At 34.7% G+C, this 18,244-nt stretch overlaps 1 protein-coding gene across 3 annotated transcripts in view; it reads right to left on the reverse strand.

Annotated features, from left to right (window-relative positions):
* The window catches only part of Bbox1 (gamma-butyrobetaine hydroxylase 1), a 65,763-nt gene extending 48,647 nt beyond the window's left edge, over positions 1-17,116 (reverse strand). The window contains exons 1-4 of one of the 3 annotated variants that reach the window (XM_013359860.4): positions 16,997-17,116; positions 16,423-16,657; positions 3,593-3,815; positions 2,560-2,674 (exon numbers count right to left, since the gene is read on the reverse strand). In XM_013359860.4, the coding sequence (XP_013215314.1) occupies positions 2,560-2,674; positions 3,593-3,811 (334 nt within the window). In that variant the 5' untranslated portion in view covers positions 3,812-3,815; positions 16,423-16,657; positions 16,997-17,116. Of the gene's footprint in view, positions 1-2,559; positions 2,675-3,592; positions 3,850-16,422; positions 16,658-16,996 lie in introns of all 3 variants that reach the window. The other 2 variants (XM_013359859.4, XM_040284586.2) reach the window with 2 other exon arrangements.
* Between the last annotated feature and the right edge of the window lie 1,128 nt (positions 17,117-18,244).

Below are 18,244 nucleotides of genomic sequence, written 5' to 3' on the forward strand. Positions count from 1 at the left end.
ATATACTTAAGGTACTCTGCTTACTTGTTTTCATGACTTTGTTCTGTACTAGACTTGGTAAGTCCTAAAGGATGGACACAAATGCTTTTTCTATTTTGGTATTTTCTTGCAGATTCCCCAGCACAAAATTGGCACACCGCTAAATAGAAATTCAGGAAAAATGATTATTATCCACATCTTCCTTTTAGCTGTGACTGTTCCATGTTAGTCTGTCCCATGACTGTCCCACAATCCATCCCACAGCTGATTATCATTTGCCTTTTCAATTTTGTGTTCAACAGCTCGTTCCAGGAGAAGATCAAGGCCAGTGCTCTGCATCTTGACTCCAGATTTTAAAAATCCTGTGGCCCTCACTCTTAGGAAAAGCAGAAGAGGACACATTGCTATTGGGATTCAAAATAAAATCCTTCTACGAATGTAACTCAATTTGTTTAGGTGCCCTGGAGTACTGATGTTTGAAAATATGCAATGGCAATGAAATAGAGTATCAAATTCTGTAGGCAAAAAGCCATAGAACTCATATCCCCAAAATGAACCATAGTGTCTTCTTTTACTCACCAACTGCACATCTTGGGGACATATTTTAAAAATCTGATCTTGTTTTAAATCGTTAAAAGTATTTTCCAGTGTCTACATTACAGCCAGTTCTCCTTATATTATTTGTGATTGCAGCCTGTCATTGTGATCAGTTTTTTCCACTACTCAACTGAGTGTAGTATCATTTCTACTTTGCTACTGACTGATAGTACTGAGAAATGTAAGCTGTAAAACTGCAATCAAGAAATGTTAATAGGGGGTGACCATATCCTTTTACAGTGCCTAAAAGCTTAAGCTGTAATAATAAAATATTGGCTTTTATTTCCTGAAATAGTCTGAAGAAGAACTTGAAGGAAATGAAAGTAAAATCCAACTGGATTACAAAATTAAGGCAGAGTTAAGAAAAAAAAATGCTTTGAGTACCAGAAGAAATCTAAAATAAATAAAAGATAATACATTTGAGATACTACAATTTGACCCAGACAATTGCTATAAAGTTGTGTAACTGGAGACTCCTTGAAGAATCTAGTAATGTGCTCATTGGAAGAAAGCAGAAAAAACATTTTTCCCTGGATACTCATGTGTATTCAACCAGCTAGCAGGATTGTAGAGAGGGAAAAATGGATTCCCGGTGGTTTAGACACAAAGCACTAGAACAAAACCTTGTCAGCTGCAGAATGGTCAGACTAAGCAAAGCAAGAAAATTAGTTCTTGACAAAATTGGTCTATGCTTAAAGACAAAGGGGACTCTATCATACCCTGGTACTGACAACCACAGGAAAAGGTAAAGCTATCTGGTGTAGTGATTAATTAGTGACATGCACAGTAACCTATTCTAAGTGTAGCATTCAAAACCATGGATAATTACCACGTTTTTGAGAATTTTGAAAGAATCGTACAAGGTTGCTGAAAGGGGTAGACTTTCAATATTTCTAGTTAATAGTAGCAGAAAAAGTTTAAGGGAACGTGTCACATTAGTATGTTCGTATTAGTCAAGGTTCTAGCAAATACCCAAAAATCATCCTGTTGGCGAAAGTTAGCCTTTAACCCATGTGTAGCAAATCTCAAGATGCAGAGTAAGTCATGCATTCCTCCCACCCTCAGGAGTGCCTCTGCATTAGCTCTATTATTCTGTATCTCCTACAAGTTATACTTTAAAATTATCTTTCTCTTTGTTTTAGGTTATTTCATTTTATTTTGTCCATTAGCTCAAAAATAAGTCCTCTTTTTTTTTCTACAGAATCCATCCTCTGCAGCTTTTCTGAATACTTTTTCTGGCAACAGATTCTCCTTGAGACACATATACACTCTCTCCAGACAAATGTGCTGAAGTGCAAATGAACACATATACTTTCAGTCACACTCAACTCACACTCATATTTAATGCGGTGCTCACCATTCTATGGGTGCATTGATGACATACTTCCATCTGTGGACACCAGGTTAGGAATTCTTGCTTGGCTGATTTGTGTTGTTCTGGCACTAAGACAAAATTGTTAAGGAGAAGTCTGCCTCTGGTTCATCCCGCTCCTTTTCAGGGAACACTTACAAAGTGCCAGTGAGATGCCAGATTTAACTTTAGACAATAAGGACACAGTCTGCTGCAATTCTTTTGTCCCACCTATTTTCAATGTCTTAGAACTCCTCTGTACTTCTTTTCATTTTGCCCCAAATGTTCTTTAGTGGTAACATTTTAAACATTTTATATAAGTGGCAATATTATTTTTTAAAAATCATAGGGTTTGAATTTGTTGCTGAGCAAATTCCTTACCATGAAATCCTTACAAAGTCATGATCAAGAGGTAGAAATACAGATCATATCTGGATATTTATGTATTAAAATATCATAGTGCACTTCATAAGTATGTGCCATAAAATTACTAACTACTCTGATTTGAAATTTATACATGCATCAAATTATCAGAGTACCCCCCCATTATGTACAATTAAAATAATTCTTTTAGAAAGACCCTTACTGATAGTAAGGGTTTTAAGTGGCTTTGAAGACTGTAGCAGGATTACCTGGCAAAAACAATTCTTCCTGAAGTTTTGCTCTGGCCTTCCGGGAAAAACATCTTTTCTTCAGCCAATCAGCTTCAAATTCACTGCAATGCTCATTCGGCCATGTGATATTCACCTTGTAATAGAAAGAAAATATCACCTAAGTGTACATTATACTTCCAAATAATTGTGTCCTCTCTGGTTGCACCATTTCTCAATGCTATTTAAGGTGTTCAGGGAATCTAGTTATCCCTTGCAAGTCAAGTCATCTGAGGATGAGTCCACCAAAATAGTTATGCAAAAAGTAGAATTTGGCTTGACCCAAAGTCTTTTTTCTACATTCTCTAAACTTGTGATCCCCAAATATCCTGTGATGACTGGAGTTAGATAGTAATTACGATTCCTGGCAAGGGTATTAGAAAGAGTAATGGTAATGAGACAGAAATAATATTACTAATAAAAGTGAGAACACCTGGTCCTCAGGTTGAGACAAAGATAAAAGAATGGGAAAAATATGCCCTTTCTGCTAAAATCTTCCCTTCTGATAAGAATTCTGGTAAATTTGGTCATTTATCATTTGGTTTTTAAAACTATTCTTTCAGGGCAAAACTTTACACAACTACCAGCTAATAAAAAATACATTGATAAATTTAAAAAAAGTCATCAGTACTATTTTTTGAGTGTCCACTGTATATTGAGCAGTATGTTAAACTATTCTTTTTTAGCCATTTTATCTCATTGAGTCCTGACAGCGTTACTATGAACAAATTTTATTAGAACCCCTAGTTTACAAATGAATAAACTGAGGCTCAAAACCACTGACATAGTTGTGTCTTCAATGCCATTCATGGAAAGAATAAAGAGCAATAATGCAGATTGTATTAAAAATGGTACAAGTAATAATAATAGCTTATACTTTCATTTACTGAGTATGCTTAATTTGCATTGAGCACTACATGAACATGATCCTATAGTTGGAATATACATAATCACATTAAAAACAAGTTATTTGACTTATTTTAGACTAGCCCCTTTATTTGTTTAGAGCTATTACCTTCTTTTTGTCAAACTCCAGGTCTTTAATACCAATGTTCACATCAAGGGTTTCCAGGAGAAGTTTCCGTGCTTTTGCAGAATCCAGGTAGCAATCGGAGCACTGGCAGTTGTCTCGCAGCCATACAGCTGGGTAGAGAGACTCTGTCCCATCATTCCAGAGGATTTGCATCAAGTGATTCCCATCCAGTGCTTCTGCCTTTTGGATGGCACAATGCATGTTTCTGGTGTTTGAGGGTAAATCCTGTTAGAGAGCTGCTGTTAAATCAGTGTTAAAAGAAATAGTCAGATGGAGTGGATCTAAACTTGACCTCTGTGAGTGTGCACACTTCAAGTGGACTCTGGCCTCTGCTAGTCACCTAGCTGCCTGAGCCTGTGGATTTGACTTATCAATTCTGAGGACCTTGTTCTGATGAGAGCATTTCAGATGCTATAAACAGAAACACAGTGGCTAAAAGTAAATAAGATAAAAAGAATTCCTTGTTTTTCTTACAGAAATTTTAGATAATAAATTCAGAACCAATCCTGGCCAGGATTCAGATAAGAAGAATTCCTTGTTTTTCTCACAGAAATTTTAGATAATAAATTCAGACATACATACTTTTATGTTTGATAAAGGCTCTGAAATTTTTTTAAGAGAAAAAATGCCCCACAATTTGATAATATAACAATTGTGCCTTTGTTGTTTTAACTGATGCCCAATTGTGTAAAGTCTTTGAAAACAGATATTTTCATAATACTTAACTAGGAAACTTATTCTAATCAAGGGAATATTAATGCAATTTATTTTAAGGCATACTATAAGTTAGAACATAACGTTATCTCTGGTCTAATATATATATATATATATATATATATATATATATATATATATATATATATATATAAATTTGCTACCAGGAATTGAACCCAGAAGCACTCAACCACTGAGCCACATACCCTGCCCATTTTATTTTTTATTCTGAGAGACAATATTTGCTAAATTGCTGAGGCTGGCTTTGAATTTGTGATTCTCTTGCCTTGGTCTCCTGAGCTACTGGCGTTACATGCATGTCCACCCCACCTGGTTATTATTTACTCTTTTTCTGATGTAGTACATTGTCTCAATGAAATATTTTCAACAACTTTAAGTTATGCAAGGAATTTGCTTTGGTATAAATCAATAGTGTGCTTTGATATTTTGGTTAATTTATTCTGAACATTTATGGATTATTTTTATGTATCTTCATTTTAATTGAGAATACATGACTTTTTAAAAATTTAAGACATCCACCAAATTTTTAGATATGCATATCTATGGGAAAGAAAATCTAGTGCAAGTGAGCCACTGTAGTGTTATAGACTTAGCACCTCAGTGTTGATCCTGATTCCATTAATGACTTTATACTTAATATCAAAAAACATGACAGTGCCCTAAATTTCACTTTCTTTATTTTTATTTTCCAGAACTCATAAATAAGGATTAGAGCTTATATAGAAAAATATAATTTACATGAAAGTAAAACATCTCAATCTTCCAGGTAATTATCAGTTAATCATTAATAGAAGGTGATGTGAACAATAGAAATGAAACTCCATTGCCTTGATATATGTGTTTTTTTCTCTCTCTCACACACACATACACACACACAATGAATGTTTGTAAAATTCCTTCCATTTACAGTAATTAGGTGCTTCAATGCCAATAAGACAAAATTAATCCTTGTTTTTCTTGAACTTCTAGAAAGATTTTATATAACATTAAAAATAACTTTAAAAATACACAATATTAAAATAAAGCAACTTTAGTTGACTGTTACACATGTTCCTTCCAAATCATTAGCTTTAATGTTTTAGTCAGGTAATAGAAAAGCATCAAGACAAGGAAGATTGTTTTCTTTATTTAACTCACTACAGCTATCTAATAGGAAAATACAATTCACTGGGTCTTGGGTATATTTCTACTTGGGAACTCCTGTTTTTTTTTTTTAATTTGTATAATGACATGACAGAACTACTACTTAAAAATCATTAAAATTATAATTTAGTTAAAATCTGAAAATTTAGTTCATGAGTTTGAGTAAGGGGTTTTAGGCAAGTCCTAACATCAATTTCTCTGTGAAATGGGTAGGCAATTTGTTTTTTCTGATAGGAGGAGGGGCAGTTTGGAATATTTTCTCACATATACAGTTTCAAAGAACAGTAATGATTTCAATAGAAATTCTGGGATAATATAATCAAATCCTTAAATAACATGTCATAGCTAAGGAAAAAAATAGAAATACAAAGATTTCTATTTTTTTAAATCTATGTAGGGAGTTGCTAAATACTATCTGTAAAAGGACAGATAGGACCTTTTTTTAAAAAAAAAATTTGCAGGGTACATACAGATTCTGTTGCATGTTCTTATTTTTTTTTTAACCCTGTAAGAATGTAATAAATATCGTGAGCTCACGGAGTGCACAAAAGCAGCCTGTAGACCACATCTGGTCCATATATTGTAGTTTGCCTGTCCTTGATGAAGTTATTCAATTCATGTTTTCACCACAGTGGGATATAACCATGCCTGGATGCATGGTTTCTCTTTTTCCTCCTCGTATGTAAAATTAAACTTACCATTAAAATGCACAATAAATATCTCCTTTGTGACACTGCACTAGAGGGTACAAAGTTGACCATGAAGTTCTAATGATAAGGGAAGTTGAGATGGTTATGAAAGTAAACAAAAAATAAGACCAATAAAAATGGTGTTGATAGTTGTCTGAGAAGCTCCAGAACACCCTAGTATATAAGATGACTACTTGAATAATTCTTAAAGGATCTATGATCAACTTTCATTTCTTCATAGAAGCATAAGAGGGTAAATAGCTATATTTCCATTTTTTTCTACAGCTAAGATGTGTATGTATGATGTGATTTTGGCCAAACTGATGAAATATGTTTGGAAGTTTCTGAGCAGGAAAACATTTTAAAAGAAGGTAGACTTGGTTTTCACATGCTCTTTTCCCCTACTTACTTCCATTCCTTTCTTTATGGATATGAATGTGGAGGTGGTATTGGGAGTGGGGCTGTTATTTTGCAACCAAGAGGCATCAAGAAATATACAAATCTACAAAGAAGTCAGGGTTCCTCATGTTTCTGTGAAATCACATTACTAGGAATAGATGGTCACATCTAGACCTCTTTTAACATGAGAAAAACAATTCCTTACTCATTTAAATCTAATTTTTCCAGCTCTGTATCAAAAGAGAAATAACTGCAAACTATTAGAGATAACAAGAAATACAACACAGAAGGCAATTGTTCATATGGACACCCAACAGTGAATATCTTTGCTACACCTGCATGTATACCAACTTTTCTTTTTTATTTCAAGGTTTTCCAGTGAGTGGCAAGCAGACAGGGAAAATTCAGGTTTCACAGCAAATAATTATTAACATAGATGATGGCAAGCCCACAGACAAGATAGAAAGAACTAAAAAAGTTATATGCATGTATCCTAGTTTGTGTATCTCATATCCTTGTGGTCTTTAACCTAATCTATTTTAAGTTGTTGGATTATTCATTTACTAAAATTAGTTGATAAAAACCAGATGCTAAAGATACCTCAAAATAACAATGCACATAAAACAAACACATACAGCTTGGAAGTTCATTTTCTTTATGATGATCTTCTTTGTAAGAAAATACTTCAAAAAAATCTCACTTATTGGTTCTAATGCAATGTTTGTAAAAAACATAGGATGCATTCATTCCATAATAATAGCACTTCTGTTATTAAAACTGTTTTAATGTGCCCTCTTCATCTTCTCTCTTATCTAAGATAAATAAGTCAAGTTTTTCTGACTACTTTTCACGAGATGTGACCTTTATATTCTACACTTTCCAGAATGCTCTCTCATAGTTACCTTCCAGTTAACAAATTTCTTTCAAAATATGAGGATCCAAACTTTAAAGGATACCAAGAATGTGATATCTTCATTATGAAAACCAAAAAAAAAAAAAATAGTACTCTGTTTGAAGAAAAAGTAAACAAAACAAAATAAGTTTTTATTTTTATTTTTTTTCTCAACTTGATGTTTAGGGAGAATAGTGGAAACTGCTTATGGCATCATATGAAAGAGAAATTGATTTGGTTGTCAAACAAAAATATTTGTTTAAAAACTTACCCACATGGAACTAGTTGTCAGGGATAGCCCAGTGAAACCCAGCACCAGGCTGGCCCTCATGGATATGTCCAGGTACTAAATCAGCAATCATACGCTCAAACTTATCCCACTCTTGTGAAACCATTTTCTAGTCCCACCTGCCTAGTGACCCAAGGACAGCCAGCCAGAAGACTTCAGCAGCAAGGCGTCCTGTCCACTGGCGTAGTTGTCCCACCTAGACTCTCTGAATGGAGCTGTTAGCAAAGGACTTCTCTTGCTAAATCCAGTCTTCAAAAACTGGAAGAGGTACTGACTTTTTCAAATACATGGACACAAAAACAAGGGCACAAGGATTCTGAATAATAAAGACAATATGACACAGAAGAACAAGATAAAGCACCAGATATTGACTTTAAAGAAATTGAGATCTATGAACTTCCTGAAAAATAATTCAAATTAATCCAGTTAGTTCAAATTAAGCAGCTTCGAGAGAATACACAGAGATAACTAATTTGTATCAGGAAAACGTGCACAAAATTAGATGTTTGATGAAGGCATAGAAAACATAAAAAAGAAGCAAATGAATTCTGAAGGTAAAGAGCAATCACTGAATCAAAAACTCCACAAAGAGTTTCAGGTCATTTGAAATCAGAAAAAGGGGAAAAAATTTAAAAAAAAAATGAAAAGGGATGAAAAAACCTCACGTGGATGATGTAATACCATCAAGTGAAACAACACAAACATTAAGAGAATTCAAAAGGAGCAGACAGAAAGAATAAGATAGAAAGCTCACTTAAAGAAATTATGACAGAAAATAATGGAGAGGAAAATAAATATCTGGATATATATAGCCCAAAGAATCTTAACTGGATAAAGCATTGAAGAAATCTGCACCAATATACATTATAATAAAATTATCACAAAATCAAAGTCAAAAAGAATTTTGAAAGGAGCAAGGGAAAAACAACTTACTTACATACAAGGGAACTTCTATATAGACATCAGATTTTTCAGTAGAATCCTTGCAGATTGGGATGATATACTCAAAGTATTGATGGAAACTGCCAAACAAGATTATTTTATCTGAATAGTTGTCTTTCAGAAATGAAAGAGAGATAAAAAAAAAAAAAAGCGCTTTCCCAAACAAGCAAAAGCTGTAGGGGTTTATTAGCACTAAAAATTCTTTAAAAGAAATGCTAAAGGAAGTTCTTAAAATTCAAGCAAAAGGATACTAACAACATGAAAATTCATAAGAAATAAAATTAAGATATAGTCTAATTCAGAATACTCTAAAACAGTTATGATTGTGCATGAATCACTTTTAACTATAATATGAAAGATAAAGGTATTAAAATTAGTATAGTTTTAGTAGTTTTTAATGAACACACAATATAAAAGTATAATTTGTGATATCAAAAACATAAAATATGCAGAGTTAGAGCTAGAAATCCCAGTGATTTGGGAGGCTGAGGCAGGAGGATAGTAAGTTTGAGGCCAGCTTCAACAATTTGGCAAGACTCTCAGCAACTTAGTAAGACTCTGTCTCAAAATTAAAATAAATAAATAAACACAAAGGACTGGGGATGTAGCTCTTGGGTTCAATTCACAGTGTATACCCCCAAAAAATATTCAGGGCTGGGGGTATGATTTTAAAGCTATAGTGAGTTACTTGTAGGCAAAATACCTTTGGGTCTGGTCTTTTTTTCCCATTTGGTTAATTTATGTGTTTTCATTGGATAATTTAACTGATTTTCATTTAAAATAATTATTGATAGGTCAAAAATTTACTATTATCATTTTATTAATTTTTTTCTATTGTAGGGTTCCTTGTTTGATTCTTCTTGTCTTGCTGACATCTTTTCCTATTTGATATTTGTTTTTGTAGTGATATGCTTTAATTTCCATTTATCATTATTAAATCAGTACAGGCTTTTTTGTGGGTGTACGGTGGTTATCATGATGCTTATATAAAACATTTTGTAGTTACAGTAGCTTTAAGAGCATATATTGGCTGGAAATAAAGGAATGTGAAAAGAACAACCAAAAGAAAATAATAGTGGTTACTTGCACCAGATAAAATAGACTTGAAGTAAAAAACTGTAACAGGCAATAAAGATAAATCAATTTATCAAGAAGGTTAACAGTTTTATATATATATATATATATGTGTGTGTGTGTGTGTATGTGTGTGTGTGTGTGTGTGTGTGTTATGTATGAGACATATGGAAGGTTGAATATTAAAGAATAAAAAATCTGAACAGATTACTAATGAGTGTGAAATTGAATCAATAATCAAAACCCTTCAACCATTGAGAAACCCAGTATCTAATGGCTTCATTGGTAATTTTTAAAAAATATTTAAAGAATAATTGACACAATTCTTCTCAAACTCTTCCATAAAAAATAAAAGAAGATGGAACACTTCTGAACTCATTTTATGTAGCCAGTATTACCCTTAAACCAAAACTAGGCAAGGACTTTAAAAGATTAGAAAATTATAGGCCAATGTAGATGAACATAGATGTAAAAATCCTCAATAAAATGCTAGAAAAATTAATTTAGTGCTTAAAAAAGATCAAATACCAAGATTAAGTGTGATTTTTCCTGGTATATAAGGATTATTCAATATAAGCAAATCAATAAATGTGATAAACTGCATTGATTGAATGAAGGATAAAAATCATAACCATCACAATAGATGCAGAAAAAAGTCTTTGACAAAACTCAACATACTTTCATAACAACCCTCTCAAGAAAAAAGAAGATGGAACACTTCTGTCCCTTAACATAATGAAGGCTATGTATAATATGCCCACAACTAGCATCACACTAAATGATAAAAAGTAAAAAAAAAAAAAAAATTCTCTGATAACAGGAACAAGACAAGAGTGCCCACTTTGACCATTTCTATTCAACATGATATTGGAATTCTAGGCAGAGAAATTAGGCAATAAGAAGGAAAAAAAATCATAAAATCTAAAAGGAAGGAATAAAATTGTCTCTGTTCATTGATGACATGATATTATAACAGGACACCCTAAAGACTACAGAAAAACTTTTAGAAGTAACAAGCAAATGTAGCAAGGTTTCAGGATACTATCAACATTCAAATACCACATTATTTCTGTACAATAATAATGAATGTTCTAAAAAAGTAATAAGAGCATATATAATTTACCATATCATCCATGAAAACACATAGAATTCAGTATAACTAAGGAAATGACAGATCTACACACTGAAAACTCTAAGACAATGATTCAATAAATTGAAGAAGTAACTGAAAATTGAAAATACCTTAGATTCATAACTAATTGAAATACCTTAGATTCATGAATTTGAAGAATGAATATTACTAAAAGGGGTTTGTGCCTTCAGTGCAATTTCTATCAAAATGCCAAATACATTTTTTCAATGAAACAGAAAAAAGAACCCAAATTTGTATAAAACCATAAAAATCTCAAATAGCCAAAGTAATCATAACAAAGAAAAATTAAGTTGGAGGCACCAAGTAACTCAAAGTACACTACAGTACTGTGGCAATCAAAATAACATAGCACTAGTATATTAAGAAAACACATAAACCAATGGAATGAAACAGTTAAGATCAGAAATAAATCCATGTATTTAAGGTTAATTGGTCTTTGACAAAGTTTCCAATAACACTCAATGAAGACAGTGTCTTCAACAAATGGTGATGCCATACTGTATATCTCTGTTCAGAGAATGAATTTGGACCCTTCTCTCACACCTTAAATAAAAATCATCTCAAAATGGAATAATGATTTAAAATAATACACCCAAATTAAAACTAATAGAATAAAATATAAGGAGAAAGCTGCATGATATGGATATTTTGATATGGACAGAAAAGCACAGTAAATAAAAAGCAAGAATAGACAAATGGGATTACCTCAAGCTAAAAATCTTCTGTACAGCTGAGGAAACAATCAACAGAGAAAACAGATGATCAACAGAATGGGAGAAAATATTTGCAAGCAATATATCTAATAATAAGTTTATAACCAAAATACATTAGGAACCCAAATGATTTACTAGGAAGAATATAAATTACCCTATTAAAAACTGGAAAAGGGACGTGAATAGACATTTCTCCAAAGGGGACTTATCAATGGCCCAGAATGGCCCAGGAGGTCTGTGAAAAATGCTTAATCAAGTTTCATCAGAGATTGGGCACAATAGTTCTCACCCATAGTCCCAAGTGACTCAGGAGGCTGAGACAGGAGGATTGTACGTTTGAGGCCATCCTCAGCAACTTAGTGAGACCCTCAGCAACTTAGCAAGATGTCGCCTCAAAAAATAATAAAAAAGTAAAAAATAAAAAGGACTGGGGATGTAGCAACATGACAAAGCACTCATGTGTTCAATCCCCAGTATATGTGTGTGTGTGTGTGTGTGTGTGTGTGTGTGTGTGTGTGTGTATCTTATGATGGTTTGTGTTTGTATTTCTATGACATATATGTATATATTTCTATGATATGTATGTATGTACATATATATTATAGAAATATAAACCCAAATCACCATAAGATACAATCTCACAACTATTAGAATGGCTGTGATACAAAGACAAAAAATAAGTGTTGTTGAGGCTATAGAGAATGGGGAAGTGTTGCACACTGTTAGGGAGAATGCAAAGTGGTACAGTTATTATGGAAAACAGGAATGGGATTCCTCAAAAAATTACAAATAGAATTACCATATGATCAATCAATCTCACTACTGGGTACCTATCCAAAAGAGATGAAACCAGTGTGTTGAAAAGATAGCTGAAGTATCATGTTAACTGTAGTATCATTCACAGTAGTCAAGGTATGGAATCAACCACAGGATCCACATGTGGATATGTATATATGTAATGGACTTTTATCTAGTCACATAAAAGAAGGAACTTTTGTCATTTGTAACAACATGGATGAAGGACATTATGCTAAGTGAGCTAAACTAGGCACAGAGAGACAAGTACTGTATGATCTAACTTATATGTGGAATCTAAAATTTTCAACTCCTAGAAACAGAGGGTAGAATGGTGGTTGGCAGGTCCTGGGTGTTGGGGAAAGGAGAAGATGTTGGTCAAAGGGCAAAGAGTTTCAGTTATGCAAGATGAATAAATTTTGGAGCTCTAATATAGTATAGTTAATATAGTTAATACTATATTAGATGCTGGAAATTTAATAAGAGAGTAGATCCCAAGTGTTCTCACTAGATACACAAGCATGCATGGGCACATTATGTGAGGTGATAGACATTAATTATTTTGATTATGGTAATTATTTCACAATGTATACATAATCAAAATATCACATTGGGTACAATAAATGTATAAATATTTGTAGATTATAACTCAACAAAACTTAGAAAAAAAATAATATGAGTGCCAAATGCCAATGTCTCGGCTTGGCACAAGATCACGAGCCACCACACAGCTTTGTAGGTTCAAACAGCAATTCTTTATTCCCGATCTCACACCAGCCTCCACACACGCTCAGGGGAATTTGCCAATCTCCCGCACAATTCACGTCCTAAATACTTTCTCTCCAAGAGAACTCAGTGGGAACTCAGGCAGCAGGCACGCCCTTCTCCCAGCAGCAATAATCTTCAACCTCCAACTTCCCTAAAACTCCTATTGTCTTAAACCGGTCACACCCTAAACCCAAGGACCGGGATACTTCCTCAAACCTGCAGGATACACCCTAATCCTGGATCCACCCTGGTCATTGAGCAGGGTCACCTTTCTCAAACACACATGCAAGGTCACAGCAAATTTCCAAGGCAAGTCCATTTAACATGGGGTATGCTGGCAAGGATTTCCATGCGTCATTCCTACTTGGCAATGGCCCTCAGCATATGAGTTTTAATTATCTAGACACTAGGGTTACAATAGTAGTAATTGAATTAAAAGCAGCAGTGGTTGTAGTAGTAGAATTAATAGTTTGCATTTACCAAATGCTTTCTTTATGCCACTCAGTGGTCTAAGTGCTTTATATAGAAATTCACTGACTCTTCACATCAACCCCCCAAAAAATTGACTGCAATTACCCAAGAAAGCAGAAGTAGAAATAGGCTAGGAAATAACATACAGATGATAGTAAAATCCATCTTGAGTTATCTTAACATTAAGACAATTTAAAAATCTCATTTATTTTTATCATTCATGTTCCAAGTGTATGTATTCTAAACTCTATTTGCTTCAATAACATGCTTATTAATAGATTTGAAAGTTTTCTTGCTTGAAAGAATTTTTATGCAACTTGAAATATGAAACACTGATACTTAATGGGTGCACTGTTTAAAGGATGTATTTTCCACCACCATGAACAACATTCCTGTATTAAAGATGGCACTGTGCCCATGTCACGTCTACTGTTGAAGTGATCACAGCTGTAGAAATTTGCAACAACAAACACTAATCACATTCCCAGTTGTAATGACTTTTATATGTCTTTCTTTTTCTTTTTTTATCTAGGCCATTTGAAGTGGAGAGGGAAAAGCTCATTTCAGTCACTGGGGGAACCTGAGACTCTTGCTCCAAACCATCTGATCAAAAAGAGGTGGAGACATCAGGACCTTCAGAATGGGAGACTGCCTGAGGCACACGGAGTATGTGGAAGAACTAGAAAAACTAGGGTGCTGATGAAGCTGAATTATTTAGGTATCTATGCAGGGACTTGGCAGGTCATTTCTATTCTTCACGATCTCTTTCTTAGCTTTATGACAAATGTGAATAGTAATTAAACAAAAACATGGTAAAATGTATTTGTTTGATTACAAATAATTTCCCATTTTAACTTTCTTAGTTTATTTACAGTTTTACTGGAGAAAACAATGAAAATTCAAAAGGAAAAAAATCAAGTATCATCAGTATTTAAAAGAAAATTCTTTCTGAAAATTCATACGTGAGAATGAGTTGATGTCTATTTTTAAACTGAACCTACCTGAATTGGTCCAGTTGAAGCATCATGACAAGGGTTTACACTTTATTATTTTGCTGCTTCTTTCAGTAATTTCGTTCATAAAATATCAGTTTGGTTTTGGTGGAAAAGAGTAGTTTTGTCTGTCCTTTATAAAGCTCTGGGATTTGGGCAGTGTCCTATCTGATGGGATAATTGCTTTTTTTATTTCATAGCATCACTTAGGGTATGAGTGTGTGTTTTTTTCCTTCCTTATCAACCACCATATTTTTACTCTTCAGAATCATAGACTTTATCTCGAACTTCTGTTTGGCACAACTAAATTGTTTTTGAGATTATTCTACTTCAGTGATGGGTGTGATTTTGTCTGGGTTTTGTTGTTGTTTTCCTTTTTAAAATTTTATAAACTTAAATTTGTCACCCCATCTCTCCAGCATTGTTCGAAAACTTAAAAAAAGTAGCTCTGGAAATTGCTTTATGCATTGATCTTAGAAAGAAAAGTAACTTGGAACTAGAACTCTTACAGCCAGAAAGAAACAATCTGTAATATTACTAGGGTCAGTGCCCTCATCAGATACGCAGGGAAAACAGAAGCTCAGAGATGTTGGATGTGATTAGTCTAAGCCTACCTTCTGGTTAGTGGGAGAGGTTGTTCCAAATCTAGTTTTACCAGCTCCCTATTCACACATAAAGTCAACATTTTCTAGTATTAATAAAAGAGAGTGCAGAAGTTTTGCAAATGTTAACTTTAACTAATTTGAAACATAATCTTTGGAGGGGAAAGCTAACTAATGACAAATGCTACCCAAGACCATTTAGTTTAGAGATTTAATTTTTTTTTTTACAATTTATTTTTAACTAGATATGATAAGTGGCTGAGATACATAATACTATGTGAATACATTCTCACGCAAATAATGAATTCTGGAGAGCTATTAGCATTCTCTTGAGAAGCTTCACCATTTTGCCTATTGTCTCATTTTAAGCAACAAATTTTATGCAAAAACTTTCTCCATAAATTACAAATGGGAAACACTAGTTTCACTCCAGTGGAATTACCGTGTTTAGACTGGAATTTTAATTATCAAGGCATTTGTTCATTGATGTAATAAAGAGTAGTGGAAGATTTTTCAATTCTTTGAACCAGACCACATATATATTAATCTTGATAAATCTGATGTTTTTAATCAAATCAAGTCCAAATACCTATACTATTTCTTCTTGAGCTTCATTAGAGAAACAAATGATGGAAAGTGTGTATCATGGCCTTAATTGACCAGGATTTTAAAGAACTGCATTACACGCTCAGCTTTTTGGACTTAAGAAATGGGCAAGGAATAACATGCCATCCCTTTTCTTTGGGCTATGTTATAAATTATGTAGGGAGCATTGCAAAGCCCTTCTTCCTCCATTCCCAGTCTGCTTTTTAGACAGTATTCTGCCTGTCCACTCTGTATACTTTCTGGATCAGTTTAGGGATTGCAAAGTAATTTGGAGACCAGACTAAGCCAAACATAATTGGGAAAGAGAAACTGCCAAGAAGCAATCAGATCCACTACATTCCAAAATCAAGCCTCTTCCAAATGCCGGATGGACCATCCCCATCGCAGCCCCATGGCTATGAGCTACATGTGACTGGAATTCCAACTGAATACTTCCCCCTACCCACAATCCAGGGACATGAATCTATAAACCCTTCACATAAAAGAAACTTGAACTCAATCATACCCATTTCAGATAGGCTTTAAGGCACTAAACCACACAAAACTCACCAAGTAAAGAAAATGTCAGCTTTGCTCCTAGGTGTCCTTTGGAGAGGGAGCCTTCCAGTGCCCTTCACACCAGGACGGACTACCCCCAGTTTCCAGTCTGATGTGGGACTTGTCCTTGGAAGCCTTTCTGCTCTTGGCAGCTAGCTCTTCAGCAGCCCTGCCCCCAGACACAGCTGAGATTTGCAAATGAGGAAGGATGTCTCAATCTGAAGGTGTAGCAACTCCTGAAGGGAACCTGGAAGTTTAAAAGTGAAACATAAAGAGCTTTTATGGCCTGGAGGGGAAGCAGTTAACAAGGGAAAGTACTTTTAACTACCATGAGTTCCAAAAGTTCACAAACCACAAGACTGCAGGACTACAATGCAAAGCATGGCCTCAGTTTAGAATCTTTCCTGATAGAAGGAAACACATTTCCTATTTGTCTGTGTCTTGTCCCTAGGCCTGAAGCAGCAGTAACAGGAACAAGTGAAAATGTTCTTTCTGTTCTCATCTGCCTGTTCACAGTGATAGCTCTTTAAAAATTCACTTCTGCATGACAATGTGCATCTGACAGGCAGGAGCTACCAACTCTTACCTGAGTAGAATGAGGTGGCATCTACTTGCTCATGGACTATTCCAACATGAGAGTCTTTGAAGACTAATGTGCTAGTTATAAGGGGCTAGGAGAAGGCTGGGACTGCATGCCACCCCCACTTAGTCTGATACCCTTTCTCTACAGTTTTGGCTGAAATATGCAGTAGTTGCCAGAGAACCCGGAGTTCTTCTGAAGGCACTTGGTTGCTCAGTGATTTTACTCACAACACACAGCCTTTGTGGCAACAAAAGAGAAGGGCCAGCGTGGGCACTGTGCCAGGGATCCAGAGCTTGGCTGCCAGGCATTTACTTGGGGAGTTCCCAGGACTAGGGGAGAGCTTGTTGGACAAGTCCCAAGTCCCAGTTTCTAACACGGTCCTTGTTATATTAAGAGAGAGTCATCAGCTAGCAGGTGAAGTCCAGGAAAGAGACGTACAAGACTTCTGTCCTCCTCTCACCACCTCTGCTCTTCCCAAGACTACACAGAGGTAGCCTCAGCCTGCAACTTGTTGTTTCTTGCCCAAAGGAGTCACATGGCTGTGAGGCTCAGACAGAAAAGAAACAAGAGTGAGTGAACCAAAGGGAGAGAAAAATGCAACCTAACTCCTCCGTGATTTTTCTCTACGGTTTGTTGCACAGAACAACCACCCCTTTCCAGAACAGCAGCATCCCCTCCCTCAATGATGCTCTGTCAATTCCTTTCACAGTAACATTTACTGTCCCTTCATCTGTGGTTACTGCTTCCACTTCCCTTCCTTCCTCAAGTCAAATTACTGACACCCAGTGTCCAGTGAAGGTAACAGCAGGTTGTTTCCCTTGTATGGGAGGAGGTGTGTATGTGGGGTGCATTATTAAGTACTGACGGCATTTAAACCCACAGCGATCGAAGGTATCGATGAGCTAGAAGTCATTAGTTGATTATATTTGAATAACTCATGACATAACAAAAATACTGCTGGTTTTACTTGACATCTTGAGCTTTAGAAAAAAAATGCTTGAATCAATTAAGGAAACTCTGTTTCAGCTTTAAGGAAGTTGTTAAAAAAATATGTTGCATGTACATGGTTTCTAATGGAATGAGTAAACCAAATGAAACAAACCACAAATAAATCTGTCAATAAGGTTTAAAAATTTGCAAATAAAGAGTCAATTTATACCAACAAATAGGCAAATAAACAGGCAAGATGGCAAATAAAACCCTGTTCTTCACTGGAAGGAGTTTTGTAAACGAACATGAGAATGCAGATGT

Source organism: Ictidomys tridecemlineatus, chromosome 4, assembly GCF_052094955.1.
Source record: "Ictidomys tridecemlineatus isolate mIctTri1 chromosome 4, mIctTri1.hap1, whole genome shotgun sequence".
Taxonomy (NCBI): domain Eukaryota; kingdom Metazoa; phylum Chordata; class Mammalia; order Rodentia; family Sciuridae; genus Ictidomys; species Ictidomys tridecemlineatus.